Source organism: Theropithecus gelada, chromosome 1 (genome assembly GCF_003255815.1).
Source record: "Theropithecus gelada isolate Dixy chromosome 1, Tgel_1.0, whole genome shotgun sequence".
In the NCBI taxonomy this organism is placed as follows: Eukaryota; Metazoa; Chordata; class Mammalia; order Primates; family Cercopithecidae; genus Theropithecus; species Theropithecus gelada.
In genome coordinates, this window is record NC_037668.1 from 194223348 (window position 1) to 194244545 (window position 21198).

Consider the following 21198-nt stretch of genomic DNA (forward strand, 5'->3'; position numbering starts at 1 on the left):
ATGCCAGATTCTCAGGCATTTTGTAGGCTGTCTCCCCTATAATCTGTCTCTATGCAAAATAGATTATAGCTTGAAGATGTATACTGATTGGCCAACATTTTAATGTCAACACACACACGATTTCTGGCTTCTCTTAAAAGACCTAGCTATGCTAAGACAGTGCTCCTGCAAGACAACTCAGCTGGGACAGCCGCTGCCTTTAGAGGAGACATTTATTCTCTGGTTTGCCACAGGTCTCATCCTAGCCTTTTTGTTTTATACCTGGTTCACTCGCTCCACATATTTGTTACTTGCTTGGTCTGGTAGGCATTGAAGCTTCCAACCCTCCCCCTCCTCTAGAGCTCTCACCCCTAAAGTTAGGCAAAATTCCCATAAGGAACCATTTGCCTGTCATTAGTGCAAAAGCGAAAAGCTCTCCAGTGGAAAAGATGGGACTCAGGCCAATGGCTGTCTGTACACACACACCTTTCCTCACAGTCCAGCAAGCTCCAGAGAGCAGTCAGACCAGGGTTTGAGTAAGCAGGCTGCAGCCACCAAGTGTTCTAGTGAACATACTGGTCTCCATTGGTACAAATTTCCTTTGTAGGAAATTAAGCCAAAAACTGACTCCTGTCCCTTGGTCTTTCTCAAGCCTTCAGCACATAACCAATTTCCTTCTTCTTTTATACTTAAGTCTTGATAATCATCACCCATGAGTGCCTCTTCCCACCTCCAAATGTGGGAAGTGACATGTAAATCCGTGCCTAATTCTGTGGACCATTCCCCCTAAGATGTAACTGAGACCTTATCATTCTGATGATGCCGAGCTTGGCCGTGCCACCCAAATGTGCTGCTCCAAACTCTGCACAGCATGAGGGTGATATGACCAAGGACAGGCAGCAAGCTCCTCTGACTCAGACCCTGGGCCTCTATAACCCATCCTGACACTGCACGAGCTCAGAGATTTAAAAAAAAAAAAAAAATAGAGTGGCCAGGCACAGTGGCTCACGCCTGTAATCTCCACACTTTGGGAGGCCAAGTCAGGTGGATGGCTTCAGCCCAGGAGTCAAGAGACCAGCCTGGGCAACATGGCGAAACTGTGTCTCTACGAAAAAATGAGCCAGGTGTGGTGGTACATGCTGTAGCCCCAGCTACCTGGGAGGCTGAGAGTTGGGAGGATCATCTGAGCCCAAAAGGTCAAGGCTGTAGTGAGCCGTGATGGCGCCAATGCACTCCAGCCTGGGTGACAGAGACACCCTGTCTCAAAAAAAAAAAGAAGAAAAAAGAAAAGACTTGCCAAGTAAGGTCCTCTGGGGTACACAGATCTGACATGAGGGATAATCTTCCCATTACGGGGTTCCAGGGGAAGACTCCGGCCTAAAGAAAGAGCACCAAGTATTTCTAATGGATAAGATCTAAAAACGCTTCTCTGCACTCTCTCCTCTCCTTAATGGACTGACACTATTTTCTAAGGATGACAACCTCACTGAAATACAGACAGTCTCTGACTTACAACTTTTCAAGTTCACAACGGCTTATCAGGGTATTAAATGCATTTTCTATTTATGATAGATTTATGAGGGTATAACCCCACCGTAGGATGAAGAGCATCTGTATGCTTCACCTGAAAGGTTGGGGTCCATTTTTAAAGGGTCTGTGGAAAGATAAGCCAGGTGGTGAATGGTGACAATGCCTATTTTCCACGGCACTGCTCATTAAATCAACCTTGGTATAATTAGGAAAGACAAAATTCAAGCCAGTCTTGGAATCATTGGTTTAATGGTTCTCAATAAATGGTTAAGATTGATGTTTCCAGCCAAGTGAGATTTGGGTTTAGATACAGTTTGGGCTTAACTATCCTTTATCTCAGATTAAATGAGACAGTGCATGTAAACCACTTAGAAGAATGCCTGGAACACATTAACTTTCATTAGTAATGTTTTTGGTCATTCTTAAACGTTTTCACTTCTGCCACCACTCTTTACGCAGAGTCTGGCACATAGCTGTCACTCAATGAATGTGAGTAAACAAACACCAGACACTTTAGTCTGCCAGGTCTTTGACATGCAAACCCATGGGGCCGGGTCCATACACTCCCTCCACTGAGCAAAAGACAAATGGCTTAGGCTACAAGGTTTGGGTCATCAAGGAAAGCTGTCAAATAATGAAGTGGGTTAGCAGATTCCTAAAAATTGGAACCATTTCAGCAGCAGTTTCATCCACAGGGAGACAAAGTAAATGCTCTCTCAGATCTGTCTCACATCTATAGAAACCTTACTCTGTTTATAGTCTTTTGGCATCTTGCTCTGCTATCTCACTTGAGATCACTCCTACAGAACTAATAGAGGAATAAATCAAAAGGAAACCAGTGTAAGTAGAGATGCAATAAAATCTGGCTGTCTTGAATCCTGAGGGGCTTGCACATACTTGTTAAGGCATGCAGTGTGTGCTAGGGGCTTCAGCAGGGAATTCTACACAAGGACATGGTGTAGGAAGCAAAGACGAACCAACCCAAGTGGTACTAAAGAGGACAAGATGGGAAGGACATTTTTATTTTCCCTAATCTTCAGGCAACCTCACCAAGCTGGAGGTCACATGTAGCTGAGTGTGAAACCGAGAAAAATATGAAGCTTAAAAAGTACTGTGCGTTGTATTTCTTCAATCTCTGGCAGGCTGGGAGTCCAAGGTCAGTCTAGGCAGGAGGGCTGCTTGGCCTAAGCAATCATACAATCTTCACCGTCTTGAGCATATCTGACAAGACATACGTGTCATCCCAACCCCTCCCAGGCTTCCTCAGGGTCTGCTCCAAAGCCTGGGCTGTTTCTAGGAGCTCTGGTGTGGCAAGTTTTTGCTCAGGGTGCAGCTGACAGAACAGGATCTCATTCACTTCACCCTCAATTCGCCGGACATATAGGAGGGGGAACACTGCCTTGAGCCCAGCCAGCACTGAGTCCTTTAGCCCCAAGTCTCGGCACACGAGGTTGAGAATAAAAACACCTATAGGGTAGGAAGAAAAGTCAGAATGACCTCACATCAGGAGACATATCAAAGATAAGGATCGGCTTTGAGGAAAATACCAATTCCTGTCCCAAGGAGACTGATGGACTAAAACGCACTTATGATGGTGGTGAGTTTGCAGAGAATACACAGCATAGAAAGGCAGATGGAGAAAAGCATGGGGAGCATGTGAGCCATAGACAAACTTCAGCTTTATTTCTTGCTCTTCTGTGCTACTCACACATTATCTTACCATTCTCCACGCCTCAGTTTCCCAAAGAATTGCTTTGAGAAAGAAGTGATTCCCAGCCGGGCACGGTGGCTCATGTCTATGATCATATCACTTTGGGAGGCTGAGGCAGGCATATCACTGAAAGTCATGAGTTTGAGACCAGCCTGGCCAAAATGGTGAAACCTCGGCTCTACTAAAAATATAAAAATTAGCTGGGCATGGTGGTGGACCCCTGTAATCCCAGCTGCTAGGGAGGCTGAGGCAGGAGCTGCTAGGGGGGCTGAGGCAGGAGAATCTCTTGAACCTGGGAGGCAGAGGTTGCAGTGAGCCAAAATCCAGCCTGGGTGACAGAATGAGACTTCGTCTCAATCAATTCATAGAAAGTGATTCCCTACAAAAGTAAAATTTACCAACTCTACAGGGATATTACATTCTTGACATACATACCATAGAGTATTTATTAACCAGTGAGAGGGCCAAGGTTACCTTGACTTCTGACAATTAAGATTCCAAATCAAGTCAGTTACCACAGTGCCTTACACCAAATCAAAAACACCTAGAGGGCTGTTAACATAGGGATTAAAGGCTCCAGTTTTGAGGTGACAAGGCACTGGGTTGGAGCCCCAACTGTTACCTTGCGTCACCTTGGCAAATCTTCAACCTCAGTTTCCTCATTCAAACAATGGACTGCTATGAAGATTAAATAACACACTGCCTGGTACAGCACGTGTAGGAAGCATCATGTAGTAGCTAGCATCACCATGCTAGTGGGAGTGTGAACTGCTACAACCACTTTGTAAAACCGTGTGGTAGCATCTACAAAAGCCAAACATACCCATAACCTATGATCCAGCAATGACAACCCTGTGTATATACCCAAGAGATCTGAAAACATAATTCATCAAAAGGCATATACTAACATGCTAATGGCAGCACTACTTATAATAGACCCACACAGGAAACAAACCAAATACCAACAGCAGAATGGATAAATGAATTGCATTAAGTCACATGATACAACACAGCAATAAAAATAAGCCATGTAAACACAACACTGTGAATGAGTCTCACAAACATCATGTTGAGTGAAAGAAAATGGGCACTGAAAGAGTACATTCAGCCAAGTGCAGTGGCTCATGCCTATAATCCCAGCACTTTGGGAGGCCAAGGTAGGGGGATCGCTTGAGGCTAGGAGTTTGAGACCAGCCTCGGCAACATAGTGAGATCCTGTCTCTACAAAAAATAAAAATAAAAAAATTAGCCAGGCCTGGTGGCATCCACCTGTAGTCCCAGCTACTCAGATGACTGAGGTGGGAGGATTCCTTGAGACCAGGAGTTTGAGGCTACAGTGAGCCATGATCATGCCACTGCACTCCAGCCTGGGTTTAAGCAAAACCCTGTCTCAAAAAAAAAAAGAACATTCCAACATTCCATATGATTCCATTTATATAAAGAACAAGAACAGGCACAATTAAGCTGGGCGGACAGATGTTAAGATAGTGATTACTCTTGCGAGGACAAGTTACTGAAAGGGGATAAGAGATAGACTTCTGGCAAGCTGGAAATTTTCTGTGTCTGGTGCTAGTAAATGGGCGTATTCAATTTGGAAAAGCTGATCGAGCTCGCACTTCTGTGCATTTCTCATTAAAAAGATAAATTTTTCTTTTAATGATCCCTTCCCTCCTCCCTCTCCAACCTTTTGTTCTCCATACCTTCAGGAGTCAAGATGCTTTTAACGTTCTGTAGAAAAGATTGCTCCACAAATGCTGGGGGTGGACAACTCATTCCCAGTGTTGGGTCCTTACTGTCAACATCAAACATTATGACATCGTAGCAAGGCCGTGCTGGGAAAAAGAAGGAAACAAGTCCTTGTCTTTGCTGGATAAAATAATACCATTTACATTCCTACACTATACCTCCTCTTTACCAGTGGTGGGCATGGTGACTAAGTCAGAAGGATGACACACAGGATGTGGTTTGCCTATAAGGGCACTGACATCATGGCCCAGGGCAGTCCTTGTCATCAGGGTTCAGAGTGTCCCATAGTCAAGATGGAACATTCTTCCACATTTAAAAGCACCTTCCAAAGGCAAAAACATTAATGGGGTCCACTTTAGCATGAATATTTCTTGGTTAAGAGGCCATCAACACCAGTGGCTTTTGACTGTGGCAGAACATTACAATCACCTTGGGAAACTTCTAATGTGGACTACACTGTGACCAACAGAATAAAACATCCTGGAGTGGTAGGGGGCAGATGAGAGGAGAGATGAGAAGCCTCTGGTATTTTTCTTGAGCTTTCCAGGTAATTCTAAATACAGTCAGAGTTGAGGACCACTGATCTAGACAAAGCAGCTGACTAAGCCTTTAAAGGCTGACCCAGTAAATGGTAACTTTTAACTCTGAAAACAGCATATTTTACCTCATAGGAGAAAATGTTCTGAAATTTCAGTTAGTGTTATCTTTATAGTTCCATGAACAAGAGCTGACTCAAGAAAGAAATGATTTTGCTAAATGGGTGAGAAAGAACTGATGAAGAATTGGATCTGCTCCTTACTATAATGTTAAATTGTTTTTATAGGGGTAGGTCTGCAATGCCACTGACATGTTTTTAGAAAATTCTGAGACTGTGGTAGTAATTATTCAATAATTAATAAGTATTTAATTAGGACTGCTGCATGCTTATCATTGTTCATAGCACAGATCTGATTTTGGTTTCTTACAAAGAGAACATGTTGGCTCATCAAAGTCCGAGGAAAACAATAGCCTGCATTTGCAGCCTTGAGCCCTCCAGTAATCTAAAACATTTTAGTGTTACAGAAGATGGGCAGAGCCATTGAAAATTAATCTATCGATAACAACAGCAGTAACATCGTGGATTAAGTACTTACCATGTGCATGGCACTGTCGTAAATACTTCACCGTATTAGCTATCTGGGCTTGGGCACCTAAACTAACCCTAGCCTCAGAGAGGGAACCTGTGAAACTGTTATAATTCAATTCAGCTTGCAATTAAAATTAAGATAGCATCGGTTCAATACTCGTCCCAGGCATCCTAGTTTGCCACACTCTTACTGGAAAATATTCTAATCCAATGAGACCAGAGTATCTGTTACGGAATAAGCAGACCAGGAAGGGTGTCCTGAGCTCCCCAGCAGAACTGAACCAATCTAACTGCCTTCTCCCCGAAGGACTTAAGCTCCAGAAAGTACTAAAGTCACCAGCAGCCTATTTGTATAATAAGCAGAGTTACTGTCCCTAGTATTTTGCAGAAAATTATTATGCTTATGGTTTTTGTCCTAAATCTGGGATGCAAATTACTAGAGCAAATGGAACCTTAATTCTAGTTGCAGAAGGCCTATCAGAATTCCCATAGAGTAGCATCTGCATCAAGGTTTCTCCACCTCAGCACTGTGGAAATTCTGGGCCAGATAATTCTAACATCAGTGTCTGTCCTGCACATTGTAAAATGTTTACTAGCATTCTAGATCTCTACCAGTTAGATGTCAGTAGCAACATCCCTCACCCCCTGATCTGTGACAACCAAAAATTGTCTCCATACATTACCAAATGTCGGACCCTGAGGTTGTAAACCACTGATCTTACATGAATACTGTTTTGCTCTATTTCTGGCTTTACCTCCAGTTGAAATATTTACAAGAAACACCTCCCAACACACATTCCGCCTTTTCTTCTCTGTTTCTTTGCCCAGTTAGACTTCAGGTTTCTTAAGATGGTGAGGAAATGACAAGCTTACAGGTCAGAAAAAAGCCCACTGGTCTGTTAGCACCGTAAGGGCAGGAATGGCCTGTTTTACTTATTGCTATACATTCATACCTGACACAGTGCTAAGCATGTAGCTGGTACTCTAGTGAGTAAGTATATCAACAAATGAACAGGCTGAAGACTGGAATGAACTCATGCCACTCTCTTAGAGATAAACTGTAGAGGCCCTTACGGGCCTGACAATGTCAGACCAATCATCCTTCAACACCTCTTCAAATGCTCCAAGAGCAGTACCTTCTCCTCCTCCTGCCAGGCTGGCGATATAGTCCAGGCCGTCTGCAATGTGGACCTTCATTCGGTCACTCTGGGAGAAGCCAAACCACTGGGTGGCCACTTCCAACATGGAGGGGTCGATCTCCACAGCATCGATGCAGGACTTTGGGAAATGATCATGGACAAAGAGGGGGAGGCTGCCTCCGCCCAGGCCTACCACCAACAATGCCAGTGGGATCTCTGTAAAAAAAGAATAGAGCATCACATTGCCATCTGTTCACTGGAAAATTCTGTACCAGCCTCAGGGAAGGCAAAAGCCTAGGTCAGCTCACTGTCTCCACTCAGGGGATACAAGATTTAGAGGTCTCCCTGTCTCATTCCAGAAATCTAAGAGTCAATTTGACATCTGATAACTCAATCCTGGATTCATGATGACTAGGATCCAGAAGGTGAACTAATGTGTTATTATTATGGTCTCTTAAAGATCTCAAAGTGGCCGGGGCAGTGGCTCACACCTGTAATCCCAGCACTTTGGGAGGTCGAGGTGGGTAGATTACTTGAGCTCAGGAGTTCGAGACCAGCCTGGGCAACATGGTGAAATCCTGTCTATAGAAAGTAGAAAAATTAGCTGGGCATGGTGACACACACCGGTGGTACCAGCTACATGGTAAGCTGAGGTGGGAGCCTGAGGAGGTCAAGGCTGCAGTGAGCTGTGATCGTACCACTGCACTCTAGCCTGGGCAAGAGTGAATCCCTGTCTCAAAAAAAAGAAGATTCCTCACTATAAGAGTTATTAGACCCTCTCTAGGAAAGGGAGGAAGAGTGGCCAAGCAATCCTGCTCATGATTAAAAGACAAGAGAAGTGCAATGCCCCTTGCCCCTGACTCAAAAGGCCACACTGTCTTCTCAGACACCCTCACCAAGTAAGGGTAAGCCATTCAAGTTCCGCACATCACAGGAAAACAAAGGCCCAACTCCTGCTCCTAAGCACACAGCACAGCTACCACAGGGGGATCAAAGGAAGACAAAAAAACAAGTCACCCAAAGGAGACAATCCCTGAGAATTAAATCTAAGAACTGAGGTTCTAGTGACATATATCAACACTACAATAGGACAAAAGTATAGGGTGTTCCAAGAAGGCACATTCAGGGACTTCAGGTGAAAATGGTTATAATCACAGACAGAAACATGAACATTTTTACTAATGCAGTCAGATCCAAACCTGCTATTAGTAATAAGGCTATGACTGCATTAACTATAATATGAATCTTTTTAGAAAGTAGAACTTCAAGATACAATTGCATCTTATGTTCAAGTGATGCATTATAGAAAAGCTGAACAATTAAACTCTGTGTATTTTTACATGTCTCACTGAATACACGATATACCTTAATTTTAAAAAGAAATGAACAGAAAAAATGCCATTTAGACCCTAACATATTTCAATACGATTTCAATATAACAGGTTGAGTTTGAGGCAACAGTTAATTAGACTGCTCATTAACTTTTAACATGGTTGAGAGGAAGAAAGATACACTGTCAGCTTATAATCGCTGTTCTTCAACTACAATGCAGGTGACACCAATTGTTTAGGTCTGTAATCTTTATGCTCCCTTCTGTGGAAGGCAGTGACATCTCTCTCACCTAGGAGTAGCTCTGGGTTTCTCAGCAGGGCAAGGCCAGCGATCATGGCTTTGTGGTGTTCACAACACAGGTAACTCTTATCAATGGACTGTCCTGGGGCTGCAGGGAAGTCCTCCGCATCAGCAGGCCGCTGCTTCTTCCTGTCCTTTTTCCGCTTCTTCTGGGCTAAACAAGAGATATGAAGTTCCATGCTTAGTACACTAGTCCTCAGGAAGCAAGGGTTACCAGCAGCAGTGTGCTCCAGATGGCTTGAATAGACTCAAAAGATCTAATCGTTAAAATTTTGCAAACTGGTTGACATCATGTTGATAGCCTGAAACTGGCCATAGTGAAATCATTTAGACGTTTGTCCCCTACAAACCTCATGCTGAAATGTGATCCCCAATGTCACAGCCACCATGCTGGTCATGAGGGCAGATCCCTCATGAATGGCTGGGTGCCTTCCCCATGGTATTGAGTGAGTTCTCACTCTAGAGCTGTTGTTGAAAAAAGCCTGGCATCTTTCTTGCTATGTGATGTGCCTGCTCTCCCTTCACCTTCTGTGATAATTGTAAGCTTCCTGAAGCCTCACCAGAAGCAGATGTTGGTACCATGCTTCTTGTACAGTCTGCAGAACCATAAGCCAAAATAAACTTTTTTTCTTTATAAACTACCCAGTCTCAGGTATTCCTTTATAAGCAACGTAAAACAAACAAACACAGTGGTGGTATTTATACTAGAGAACCGATAAACACTATAAATCAGGATGTGCCCCCCCACCCTGCCCCACAAAGAGACAGTTGTTAAACATTTAACATATACAATGGATGCAAGGAAGCTGGAAAAGGAAATGGCAAATGCACACTCAAAAACCTGGGAAAACTCAACTGAGGAGCCCTGGTACCTCCCCTCTGAGAAATGTAAGGCCACTAACAGGAGAAAAGATTACTCATAAAGTCTTTTAAAGAAAGGTAAAGTTACTAATCACCTCCTATGTGCCAATTACTATACCGTAACTTTTATTCTTTTCGCTCTTCTAACAACCTTATCATTCCAATTCTTGGCACATGAACACACTGAGCCACTGAAGTGTTAAGTAAATAGGGAATCGGCAGATGGTAGAGACAGGAGTTGAACCTCGGACTGCCTGTCTCCATCACCTATCATCTTTCTGCTATGCCACACAGGTAGCACTACCAACCTCTGCTGAAGAAGAAAATCACAAGTATTCAAAAAGAAAAAAATCCGAAAAAGCCACTCCCATTTCCCTCTCCCCACTCACTTCACTGCTCCAGGGTATCATACTAAACAGATGGCTGTGTCTTCATAGGGATCAGCTGCATTCCCCAGCAGCAAAAGGTATTGATGAGTGGGGTCGGGGTGCTTTTCAGAAATTAAATCACTTTTTAATATGCTCTCCTTCTTGCTCACCAATACTCCCATGAGAGGGAACATTCTTTCCATGAGAACAAAGTGCTACCAAGAAGTCAAGGAACATGACAATGGTGAAAAAACCTGAAACCCAAACTGAAAGGGGCACAATGTCCTTTTAAGCAATTTTACTGAGATTTTAGTGAGATGAAACTGGACCAACCTGTAGCCAGAGTGACCAAATAATAGGGCAGAAACCCAACAATCTTGGGTGCTCTTGGCCAGGGAAAACTCCTAAAGAGAAAAACCATTTCGCTGGGTAACTTGATCCTAGTTCAGAGCAAGTCCACGACCTCAAGCGTCTGAATTCTCTGTCTCCACCCTCCTCCCAGATGGCCTTGCTATGAGGGCAGGCAAGCCAGGCAAAGGGAACAACTGGGAATCAGGAGAGCCATTTCAGCTTCCATCCCTGAATCTCTGTGCCTCAGACAGGGAAAATGCACTAGAGACGGAGAGGTGAGGGGCGTTCACTTTTCACTCTCTACATTTGACTTTTGAAGTGATTTCAATGAGCAAGTATCACCTTTAAAACACAAACTAACACAGCCTGTGAGAAACACAGGTAAAAACAAACTATTGATTCCCCATCAGGGGGAGTTTCTGAGTGACAGCTGGGAGACCACTTAAAGGGATCCTAGAGGAGATGGTTTAGATCTACACTGTCCAATACTAGCCACTAGCCCCCTGTGTCTGTTGAAATGTAAATGTAAATTAATTAGAATTAAAGAAAATAAAAATTCAGTTCCTCAGTTACACTAGCCACATTCCAAACGCTCAGCACTACATAAGGTTAGTCACGACCACATTAGAAACTCAGGTACTAAACATCTCCTTCATCACAGACAGTTCTACTGAACAGTGCTATACTAGATGGCCTCTAAGTCACCCGCCAACTCCAAAACCCTCTGAAACAGGTGAGTCACACGATGGAGGGCAGGGCTCACCTGCAACTTCCATGGTTCTGGCTCACCTCACAGACGCCTACTGAAACAATACACAGATGTACATGGAGCACCTGCAAAACAGATGCCTTTAAACTGAAGACATTAAGGCGATTATCACATGTATTTGGCTTCACTACCCACGCCCCTTATCACTTCAGAGCCAGACTCTGCTCAAGAACAGAATGTACTCTGCTTATCGCTGCTCACACCCTAAGAGTCCAGATGGTTAAGAATTCACAGACACCCAGGTCCGTTCTACATCTCGGCCAAGCTCCCAGGAAATGTAGTCCATGCCACGGCGACCTGGGTCCCACCACGGCGCCTATGACACCTCACCTTTGTAAGACACATCCTTCAGCAACCTGGCTTCTGACTGCACCACATTCCTGTTGCTAAGGAAAATCAGTCGCCGGAAGTATCGCTTGTCATCCCCTTGCACGTCCTCGATGACATAGTTACCGCTCAAGGCACTGCAGTCTTGGTGCTGAACAGTCCGGACCCCAATGTCCCCACCCACAGACAGAAAGGGCACCTGAAGGTACAACCAGAGATGTGGTCAAAACAGTAGTTCATTTAAGAAATAAGAGAAATTATAACCCCTTCCCCTTTGTGTGTATATATCCCTATACCATGGTTCTAAACAACAACTACTCCAAAGATTTGCCATTCTATGAAAGCACTTTTCTGGAGCCTTTGAACCGATCTAAGAGGTTTAACTCATCTTTTGAAAATCAGCTGAACACATAAATATCTTCCAAACAACTAGTGAGATGCAGTTGATTCCCCCCAAGTTCTTTTAGGGGTTTCTCATCAGTAAACCCTAAAAGAACTCTCAATAGTCCAGAATAACACAAGCTAGAGGGAACCCTCAGGAAGAGGCTGTGATTATGAGAAGGAATCTACACAAGAATAAAGATAACAAAATCCATGGGGGAAACAACCACTCCAAATCTAGAGAAATCTTCCTTTCCCCTAATTATTCTCATCTATTTTTCCCCCATTTTTCCAAACCTTAGAAGAAAAATATACTTTCCCCCTAAACTTTCCCACTCCTTCCCCCTATCTTTATATCTATTTCTTTTTTTAAAGACCTATAAGACTATTTAATAATCACCAGTATCTCCTGACCCTGCAGACTCAGGCACTGGTGAGAGGTCACAAATGAAGCTCCCCAGAGGATCTGGGCTTCCCTGAAATAGGGGTCACCAACCCCAAAGTTGGCCAGGAAGAATCAAACACACATTCTTCTGTAAACACAAGTCAGCCTAGTGGACAGAACCACAGGCCAGGCACCCAGAAGCCTAGGTTCTTTTTTTCAGAACTGTTACAATTTGCACCAAGCCTCTAGATACCTTTGCTTTCCCACCTATCAAGAAGGATCAAAGCTTGGGCAACACAGGGAGACCCTGTCTCTAAAAAAAACGTAAAAAAACTAGCCAGGTATGGTGGTTTGCACCTATAGTCCCAGTTACTACCAGAGGCTGAGGTGGGAGGATGGTCTGAACCCAGGAGGTTGAGGCTGAGGCTGCAGTGAGCCGTGATCACATCACTGAACTCCAGTCCAGCCTGGGCAACAGAGCAAGACCCTATCTCAAAAAAGAAAAAAAAAGGATCAACTCCTCAACATGAAGTTCTTGCAGTAAAACCACTTGTTCATTACCCATGGTGACCAGGATGGCACAGTTGGTGTTAACTGATAATACCATATCACCATTTAGGCAAAAACCTTCAGTTTCCTTCCCAGTAAAACACCTGACCAGCAACGTGAATACCTGGATAACCGTGCTGAGCTGTTTTGGCCCTTTCCCATCTATACCCTCAGATAATGATAGTTCTAAGAAGCAAAATGACCAAGAAAATCCAGCTCAAAAAGTGTGGAAGAAGAAACCCACAGTCAGAGCAACTCAAATTAAGAAGAACTGGAGCCCGCAATGTGTAGAGCATTTCCGTCCTGCCATGTCTATCGAGTCTGAGAGGCTCCCCTAGACACAGACCCTACTGTACTCACTTTCCTCTCATTGCCTGGGGCAAAGGACAGGGTTTCCCTGCCATGTAACCCTTAGCTGCTGATACCCATCCAGGATTAGATGAGAGTCACAGACTCTAGTCCTAGATCCTGACAAGGCTCCCTCTGCCTCCCTGGCTGCTAACATGACCTCTGAGACCCATGAAAGCTGTACGAAAGCTGTGTTACCTGCTGCTGGGCGGGCATCCCAGCTGGGGCCAGCTCCATGACTCTAGCCGACAGCTCAGCTTGGATGTGGTCCATGCTTTCATACTGCTGACCTCGGTGAAGGGCCACTGTAATCAGTCTCCTGAAGCCAGCACTGGCCGCCAGCTGTTTCCGGCCCTCATCCATGCCAAAGAGCCACTCAGTCTCCCGGCCCTGGGGGACTAGAAAAAAGAACTTGGTTACAGGGAGTCCTGGAAAGAGTGTTCAAGCCCACAACCAATATGGCCCAAATGGAAGGGAGCCAGTCCCTGTCCAAGACCAGCATCTTCCCCAACTGTGACCCACTGAGGAGCTAACGACTCTCTAGTTCACAACACCTAGGGCAAAGCAGCCCATCAGACAAGACGCAGGACCAAGGGTGGAGAAGAAGTGTGGGCATGTCTGTAGGGGAAGGAGGCAGGCACCTACCACAAGAAAAACAGCAATAATGCCAACACAAATAAGTCATGCCAGGCATGACTCCAAGCTGTTGACAAATACATATTAATGGAATCCTCCAACAGCCCAAGCTGCAGGTAGTAGTATTATCCCCATTTTTACAAATGAGGAAATTGAGAAACAGAAGTTACACTATTTGCCCAACTTCACACAATAAGTAAATGGTGAAGCTGAGACTCAAACCCAGGCAGTCTAGCCCCAGACTCTACCCACGCTTGTATTCACTACACTATTTATTTCCACACATGGATGGATAGAATTACAGAATACTTGAAAAACTGGTTCAGTCACCAGGAAACAAACTACCATAACACCAAGACCATAAACACTTTGCATTTGTCTAGAATGTTCTACTTTTGAAAGCATTTCCTCCTGCTATCTTTTTTATACTTTTTAAGGTAAATCTGGTATCACTTACTGCTTTCAATAGTAATCGTTAATATTTACACAGCACTTCCAAGGCCAGGTACCATTTCTAAGAGCTTTTATACTTCTCACAACTATACCAGAGTTACACTCCCACTTTATAGGTGACAAAACCAAGGCAGAGAAAGAAAAGTAACCTGTCTAATGTGATACCATCAGGAAATGACTGAGCCAAAACTGAAACCCAAACAGTCTGGTTCCAGAACTCACTTTTTTAGCTGCTATCCTATGCTGCCTCTCTAAATTTTGCAGACAAGCACAGCAACTTTCCCAGGTCCTGCAGCTCACAGGCTACAGCTGGGACTAGAACCTATGTCTTAGACTTGCTAGTCCAGCATTACTTCCATTACTCCATGCTACAAAGTAACTAGCATCTCTATGTCATATGTGACCTCCTAAATGTATCTCTATTCTCTCTCTCCCCTACCAACCCCATTCTCACACTTCATCAAGCCTTTGCAATGGCAAATGAGAAGGAATAGGTCTCAACTCGCAGTAGGTTGCTAGAGAGCTATTACTCTCCTTTCATCATGCCTTGGGTGGTCTAGTCCTCTGTAAGTACAAACCCCTGCAAGATAAAAACAGTCAAGAATCCCACCAAAGCCCCAGCCCAGCCTCAGCCCCAGCCCCAGCCCCAGCCCAAGCCCAAGTCCCAGCCCCTGTAAGCCAGCCCCTCCAGGGAAGAGAGGGAGCAATCCCAACTCACTGATGAAAATCGCAAAATGATTGTCCCGCGATGGTTTCACAGTGGGGCTGTCCACCACGTGGAGGGTGTAGCGTGGCTCCCCCGTGTCCCCATCGCACAAGTCCAGAGACACACTCCCCAGCTTGGCCTTGCGGCGCAGCTGGCTGCACAGCCAGGCATACTGCTGCCGCTCCCGCACCGCCTCGGCCAGCCGCTCGGCACTCTCCAGCCGCACAGGCTTGCCCTGCTCCTGAGCACACAGCTCAAAGATCTGAAGGGCAGAGCCAGGGACTGGCCTGAACTTGGTCATGATGAAGGCAAAGACAGGCAAGGAGAACTGAGGCTCTGCTTCCAACACCTGGTCCTGGCTGTTGGCCACTTGGTGCACCCTCACCATCCACCCCTCCCGGGAGAAGTGGCCCACTGCTTTCTTCAGGATGTGAGCCTGAGCCAGGGAGATGCAGAGATAGCGACCGCCCACCTGCAGGACACGGCCAACCTCAGCCAGCATCCTGTCCACCTGTTGCAGGGTCTTCTCTTCCTCATCTGTCAGGACAGCATCCAGGGTGCCCTTGTCCAACACCACCTGGAACGAGGCATCGGGAAACTCCATCTGTGTCATGTCCATCTTCAAGAAGCTCATCTGGGGCCGTCGCGTGGCATTGCATTCCTTCATTTGCTTGATGACAACCTCACTGATGTCGATGTTCACTATATCCCGATAGCCCACATCATACAGTTGCTCACTCAGTTCTGAGTTGCCACACCCAATCACCAGCACCTGGAGAAAAAATTCGCAGACAAGAGGGAGGTAATCAAAGCAAAGGACTGTGCTTCAGGTACTTCAAGGAATCAAGTCTCACCTTGGCTGAGGCACATTTGCAGAAGGTGGAGATGCTACTACCAGGGAAACAGCAACGTTGCAGAGCTGATTCTAGACTCTATCTTGAAACATCACATATATACTCGCTAGTGAAAACCACATTCAGCTACAATACAAGTTATATAAGAATGGGCTTTGTGTTGCAGAAACAAATTAATCATAATTGTTCTTTTCTCTAAAACATGCACTTATTACTTGGGAATTAATAGGAAGTCAGAGAATCCAAATATAGAGTTATAGTTGAAATCCTAGGCCGGGAATAACCCTATTTCCTCAATCTACTCATGCCTTTGGCTCCATTAGACAATAAAGTACACTTTGTGAGGATTCAAATCTTACTTCCATCACAGATTCCATCTCACAATATTCAGCTATTTTCTGAAGCCAAACTTAAAATTCAGATTGTTGTCTCCCTCTCCAGGGAGCAATCTTCCATTCAAACTTAGAAATTCTGATATTGCCATCTCTGGAAAAGCATGGTACAAAGAGATGTGCATATGCTTTGGAGCCAGACAAGCCTGAGTTTAAATCCCCACATGACCACTTGGGCATGATCTTGGGCAAAAAAAAAAAAAAAAAGTGGCTCTCAAGGCCTCAGTTTCCTCATCTGTAAAATGCATCCAGGGCCACTCACCTGAGTTTATGATGAGAATTGAAAGACTGCACATGCATATACACGGCACACAATAAAGGTCTGGCACATAAAGCTTACCCACAAATGTTAGTTTTCTACCTTTCCTCCTTCCCAACCTCCAGTACAATCTCACCTATTACCAAACCCATTATTGTACTTATCACGTTTCACTTCTGGAACATGTGCAGGGTTTATGTCTTAATGCTCTTATAGCTTAAGGACTGGGCACAGTCCCTGAAACTCGGGGAGCACTGAACAACTATTTGAAAAACAAATTCATACACAAAGTCACACCTGCCGCAGGTTGCACAGGAATGCACAGTGACAGAAGATTGGAAGTCACTCTTCAAGTAGGGTCATTAATCCAAGAATGAGTTGGGGTGGGAGGTTTATTACCTGCAAACCTTTAAAAAAATTTTTGAGACAGCGTCTCACTCTGTCACCCAGGTTGGAGTGCAGTGGAGTGATCATGGCTCACTGCAGCCTCAACCTCCTGGGCTCAAGCGATCCTCCCACCTAAGCCTCCCGAGTAGCTGGAACTACAGATGCGCGCCACCACGCCCAGCTATTTTTTTCATTTTTTGTAGAGACGAGGTCTCATTATGTTACCCCGGCTGGTCGCGAATTCCTGGGTTCAAGCGATCCTCCCATCTCGCTCTCCCAAAGTGTTGGGATAACAGGCGTGAGCCACCACGCCCAGGCTGAAAGAGTATTTTAGTTTGTCTTTTAGCAGGGACAATTCAGGAAATGCTGAAATATGCGTCCAGCTAGGGTCCTCCTGCCTGTCACTGTCCACCAAGTGCAAGACTCCTGTTACTAGTTCCCACCTTCCGGAGCACGTACGAAGGGCTGACAGGCCGCGCTCCTCACCTTTTCCCTGGGCTTGATGTATTTGTGTAGCACCCCGCACAGTTCCAGGTAGGTTCCATACCACTCGAAAGCTTTCTTTCCTCGCTGCTGGAAGAACTTCTCCCAGTAGTCAACGGAGCCAAACTCCTTGGAACTTTTAGGTAAGAGGTTCATGTTCCTACCGCCGGAGCTGCGTTTTCAAGACTCCTCTACTCCCTGTGAGATACCATCTGAGGAGCTTACCCACCACACGCAGGCTCCGGGACACTGCAGTGGCAATTCTTTCCACGGAAAAACAGCCACATTGATTTGTTCCCCCTGGATGACCCTTACACAACAAACGCACGGGCCACTGAATCTCACACACGCTCGCCCCCTCCTCCGCGCCTGCTGTCCTTGCCCCACGTGAAGAGTCCCTCACGCTTTTCCCGAGCTAGATTTCCGAGCCCAGCAACCATATCCGGGTGCGAGACCTCGTGATTCGTCGGCCGGCCCAGCCCATCCCAGCTAGTCGTTGGTCGCTGCTTTGCATTTCTATCACCTCATTGGCTGAGACGTGCTCGCCTTTCTCCCGAGGCTCGGTCGCAGGCACCTAAACGCTTTTTAGACGTGAGACCGGCCGACCATTCACGGGACGGGGCGGGACCGCGGGCCGCACTTGTGGCGGAAGAGGCCGGGCCTCTGTGAGAACTAGGTCACGTCCGGGTGCCGAGGGAGCGGTGCTGTGCTGGGGCTGGGCCTTCCCTCTAGGCGGGTCGGAGAGCCCGCTTCCTTGCCGGGCTCGGCGTCCGCTTTGTCTTGGAGCCGGCTTAATCCACTGACTGCGATCGTGCGCCACACAGGGGCGGAGCGCGGCAGACGGGAGCGTACTGATAACGGAAGATGAAAAGAAAACCCTATGCAGATCGGAGAGAAGTGAGGCAGGAAATGAGTAAAGCCAGTCTGTCGTAAAAACGCTGCACATTCTAACCTTGTCAGCTTCTGCGCACCACCAGTCCCCGCCTTATTTTGCCACCTCTGCACCAAAATACAGGATTCTGCTATCAAAAGTGTAATAACGTGAAAATTCAGGACGAAAAAGTAACAACTAGGCATTCAGAGGTGCCTCCCCTCCTTCTTCCTTCTTCCTTCTCCCCTCAAAGCACAACATGCAAAACTCTAGCCTTTCATTTTGATAATTGGCCTCCTTGTTATTCTGACGTTACCTATAACTGCTTATTTTATTGTTTGATAAACATACTGTGCTTTCACATGCTCATGCTAATACCCTGAGGAAGCTTCTGTGAAGGGCAATTTTTTTTCAGACAGGGTCTCACTCTCGCCCAGACTGCAGGGCGGTGATGCAGTCATGGCTCACTGCAGTCTCCACCTCCCAGGGTTCAGGGGATCCTCCCACCTCAGCCTCCGAAGTAGCTGGGAATACAGGTGCACACCACTACACGTGGCTAATTTTTTTTTTTTTTTTTTTTTTTGTAGAAATGGGGTTTCGTCATGTTGTCCAGGCTGGTCTCAAACTCAAGTGATCATCTCGCCTCAGCCTACCAAAGTGCTGGCATGACTGGTGTGAGCCCAGGCACTATTTGAAAATGACCAAACATGTGTATCATTGCGCCTTTCACACCATGATAAATTGCAGGAGAAATATACAGATTGAGGAGAGCAGATAGGCTTGGAATTGAGCATGTGTACTGTGGGCTGTTAGATACTACACTAGCACAGGTAGATCTAGTTAAGTAGATTAGATTGGACTTAAACATTGGTTTTAAAAAGTGATTCTCAAACTGGCATGCATCAGAATCACCTGGAGGACTTGTTAAAACACAGAATTCCCCCAGTCACATCCCAGTTCCGAGTCGTTAGTTCAGTGGTGAGGCCCAAGGATTTGTGTTTCTAACAAGTTCCCACAATGCTGATGATGTTGGTCCCGGAACCACACTTAGAACCACTGTTTTAAAATACAATTAAGAGATAAGTCAAAATGGATATGGTTCTAAATTCGCTATTTTCAATGGTAAATCTAAAAGCTTTCTACAAGTAACATAAGAGAAAATCTGTTTTCATGCTCCCCTTGCTGAGTTCACATTGTTCCTTTCTACCCAAGATAAAGAGAAGGAGTCCTTGAAGTAGCTTCAGCTACTACACCATGCAAGGTTCCGAATGGGTGAAATGTGGGTGCTTTAGGAAGCACTTATTGAGAGCAGAGGACATCACTTGGTACTGAATGTGCTACACAATTCCAAAGAAGCAAAACACCATGGCAGCCAGGCGCGGTGGTTCACGCCTGTAATCCCACCACTTTGGTAGGCCGAGGCGGGCTGATCACTTGAGATCAGGAGTTTGAGATCAACCTGACTAACATGGTGAAACCATGTCTCTAATAAAAATACAAAAATTAGCCGAGTGTAGTTATGTGTGCCTGTAGTCCCAGCTACTCAGGAGGCTGAGGCAGGAGAATCGCTTGAACCCAGGAGGCAGAGGTTGCAGTGAGCCAAGAGATCGCGCCACCGCACTCCATCCTGGCCAACAGAGGGAGATTCCGTGTCAAAAACAACAACAAAAACAAACAAATCCATAGCAGCTGCTCTGTGCCCCCCCCAAAGCTTTATTCAATTCAATTCAACAAATATTTTAATTGTCTAATAGGAGCCAATCACTGTGGTAGAAGCTAAGGATGCAATGGTAAGCATGTTAATCACGTGGAGGACACATTAAACAATTACAAAAATAACCTGTAATGGGGGTTATTAGTGCTGTGAAGGAGAACCATACCAGTCCATAATAGTATATCTTTGTGACCTCTACTGATCTAGGGGGTGACCAGAGAAGGCTTCCCTGAGGAAGGGACAAAAATACTATATAATCTGACTGCTTAATATCAGCATGACATAGGTGAAAAAACAAAAAGCATGGTTCACCCTCTAGAGCCTTTACAAGAACTTTTGGCTGCTGCTTTTCCCTCTGTCTCTATTGTCTGTTCTGTTAAGGTCATGTTATTAGAAAAGACAAAGTTATTTCTATCACAGCCCAGGCTCCAGCCCCATATTTGATGCTCTAAAAGTATGATTACTGTTTGCAATGTTTTTCAGACCAAGAGGATAAGTAACTTACCTTTTTCCATCGGTGCCTGCCTCCCTTCTGTGAGCCTAAAAAAGTGATAACAACCAGAACATTTTAAGCTAAAACATACTAGAGATTTTCTAAAATTGTAAGATTAACACAGAAATATTTTAGATATATTGTAACATTAGACCCTAGCATTAACCTTTCAAAATACTTATTTGAAGTTTATTTCTCTCAAGGTTTAACTATGAAATATAATTGATAGGTATGTGTTATCATTATTATACTTAATATTTAAGCCAATAAGATGTTAAAATGCTTTGTGTTTTATTAGGATCCCCAGAGTGGTTACCAATATGATTTAAAATGCAAGCTAATTTTAGATAAAGCCATTCAGTATTGTGGAGTTTTTTCCTAAAAATATAAATCCAGACCTCTGGATATATAATTTACAGTCAAACTTACTTAATTGAAACATACTCATTATTGTGGTAATAATATTCAGTTGATTGTTACTACGATTAATTGTAAAATTTAAAAAGAGGAAATAAAAAGCATCTCTTGACAATTTGGGAGGCAGAGGATGAGAGAGGCAAAATAATGCTCCCCCAAAAATGTCTACCTCCTAATCCCCAGAACCGAAACTGTGAAGGTAACAGGTTACAAGGCAAAGAAGAATTAAGATTGTAGATGCCGTTAAGGATGCTAATCAGCTGAAGTAGCAAAACTATCTAACTGAGCTCAATGTAATCACAAGAGTCCTTTTTCATTTTCTTTTTTTTTA

At 44.9% G+C, this 21198-nt stretch overlaps 1 protein-coding gene across 4 annotated transcripts; it reads right to left on the reverse strand.

The window, feature by feature from the left end:
* Positions 1–1741: 1741 nt before the first annotated feature.
* METTL13 (methyltransferase like 13) lies at positions 1742–17976 on the reverse strand. 4 transcript variants are annotated; one of them, XM_025385867.1, is made up of 9 exons: positions 17688–17832; positions 17376–17508; positions 15010–15769; positions 13401–13600; positions 11543–11738; positions 8853–9017; positions 7229–7447; positions 4921–5052; positions 1742–2976 (listed from the first exon to the last, which is right to left on the reverse strand). In XM_025385867.1, exons 3-9 carry the CDS (start codon positions 15662–15664, stop codon positions 2702–2704), a joined length of 1842 nt encoding a protein of 613 aa, XP_025241652.1. In that variant the 5' UTR covers positions 15665–15769; positions 17376–17508; positions 17688–17832; the 3' UTR covers positions 1742–2701. The 4 variants fall into 4 exon arrangements, with proteins under 4 accessions (XP_025241652.1, XP_025241642.1, XP_025241669.1 ...); XM_025385857.1 differs by having other exon boundaries at positions 17376–17570; positions 17688–17792; XM_025385884.1 differs by having other exon boundaries at positions 13401–13592; positions 15470–15769; positions 17376–17976.
* Between the last annotated feature and the right edge of the window lie 3222 nt (positions 17977–21198).

Bases quoted from the DNA above. Each gene is read 5' to 3' on its own strand.
- METTL13 (XM_025385857.1), bottom strand. From the start codon at position 17,528: ATGAACCTCTTACCTAAAAGTTCCAAGGAGTTTGGCTCCGTTGACTAC. The intron at 15,770-17,375 runs GTGAGGAGCGCG...TTTTTTCTCCAG, and splicing joins ACATCAAGCCCAGGGAAAAG to GTGCTGGTGATTGGGTGTGG. The intron at 13,601-15,009 runs GTGAGTTGGGAT...TCTTTTTTCTAG, and splicing joins TCATTTTGCGATTTTCATCA to TCCCCCAGGGCCGGGAGACT.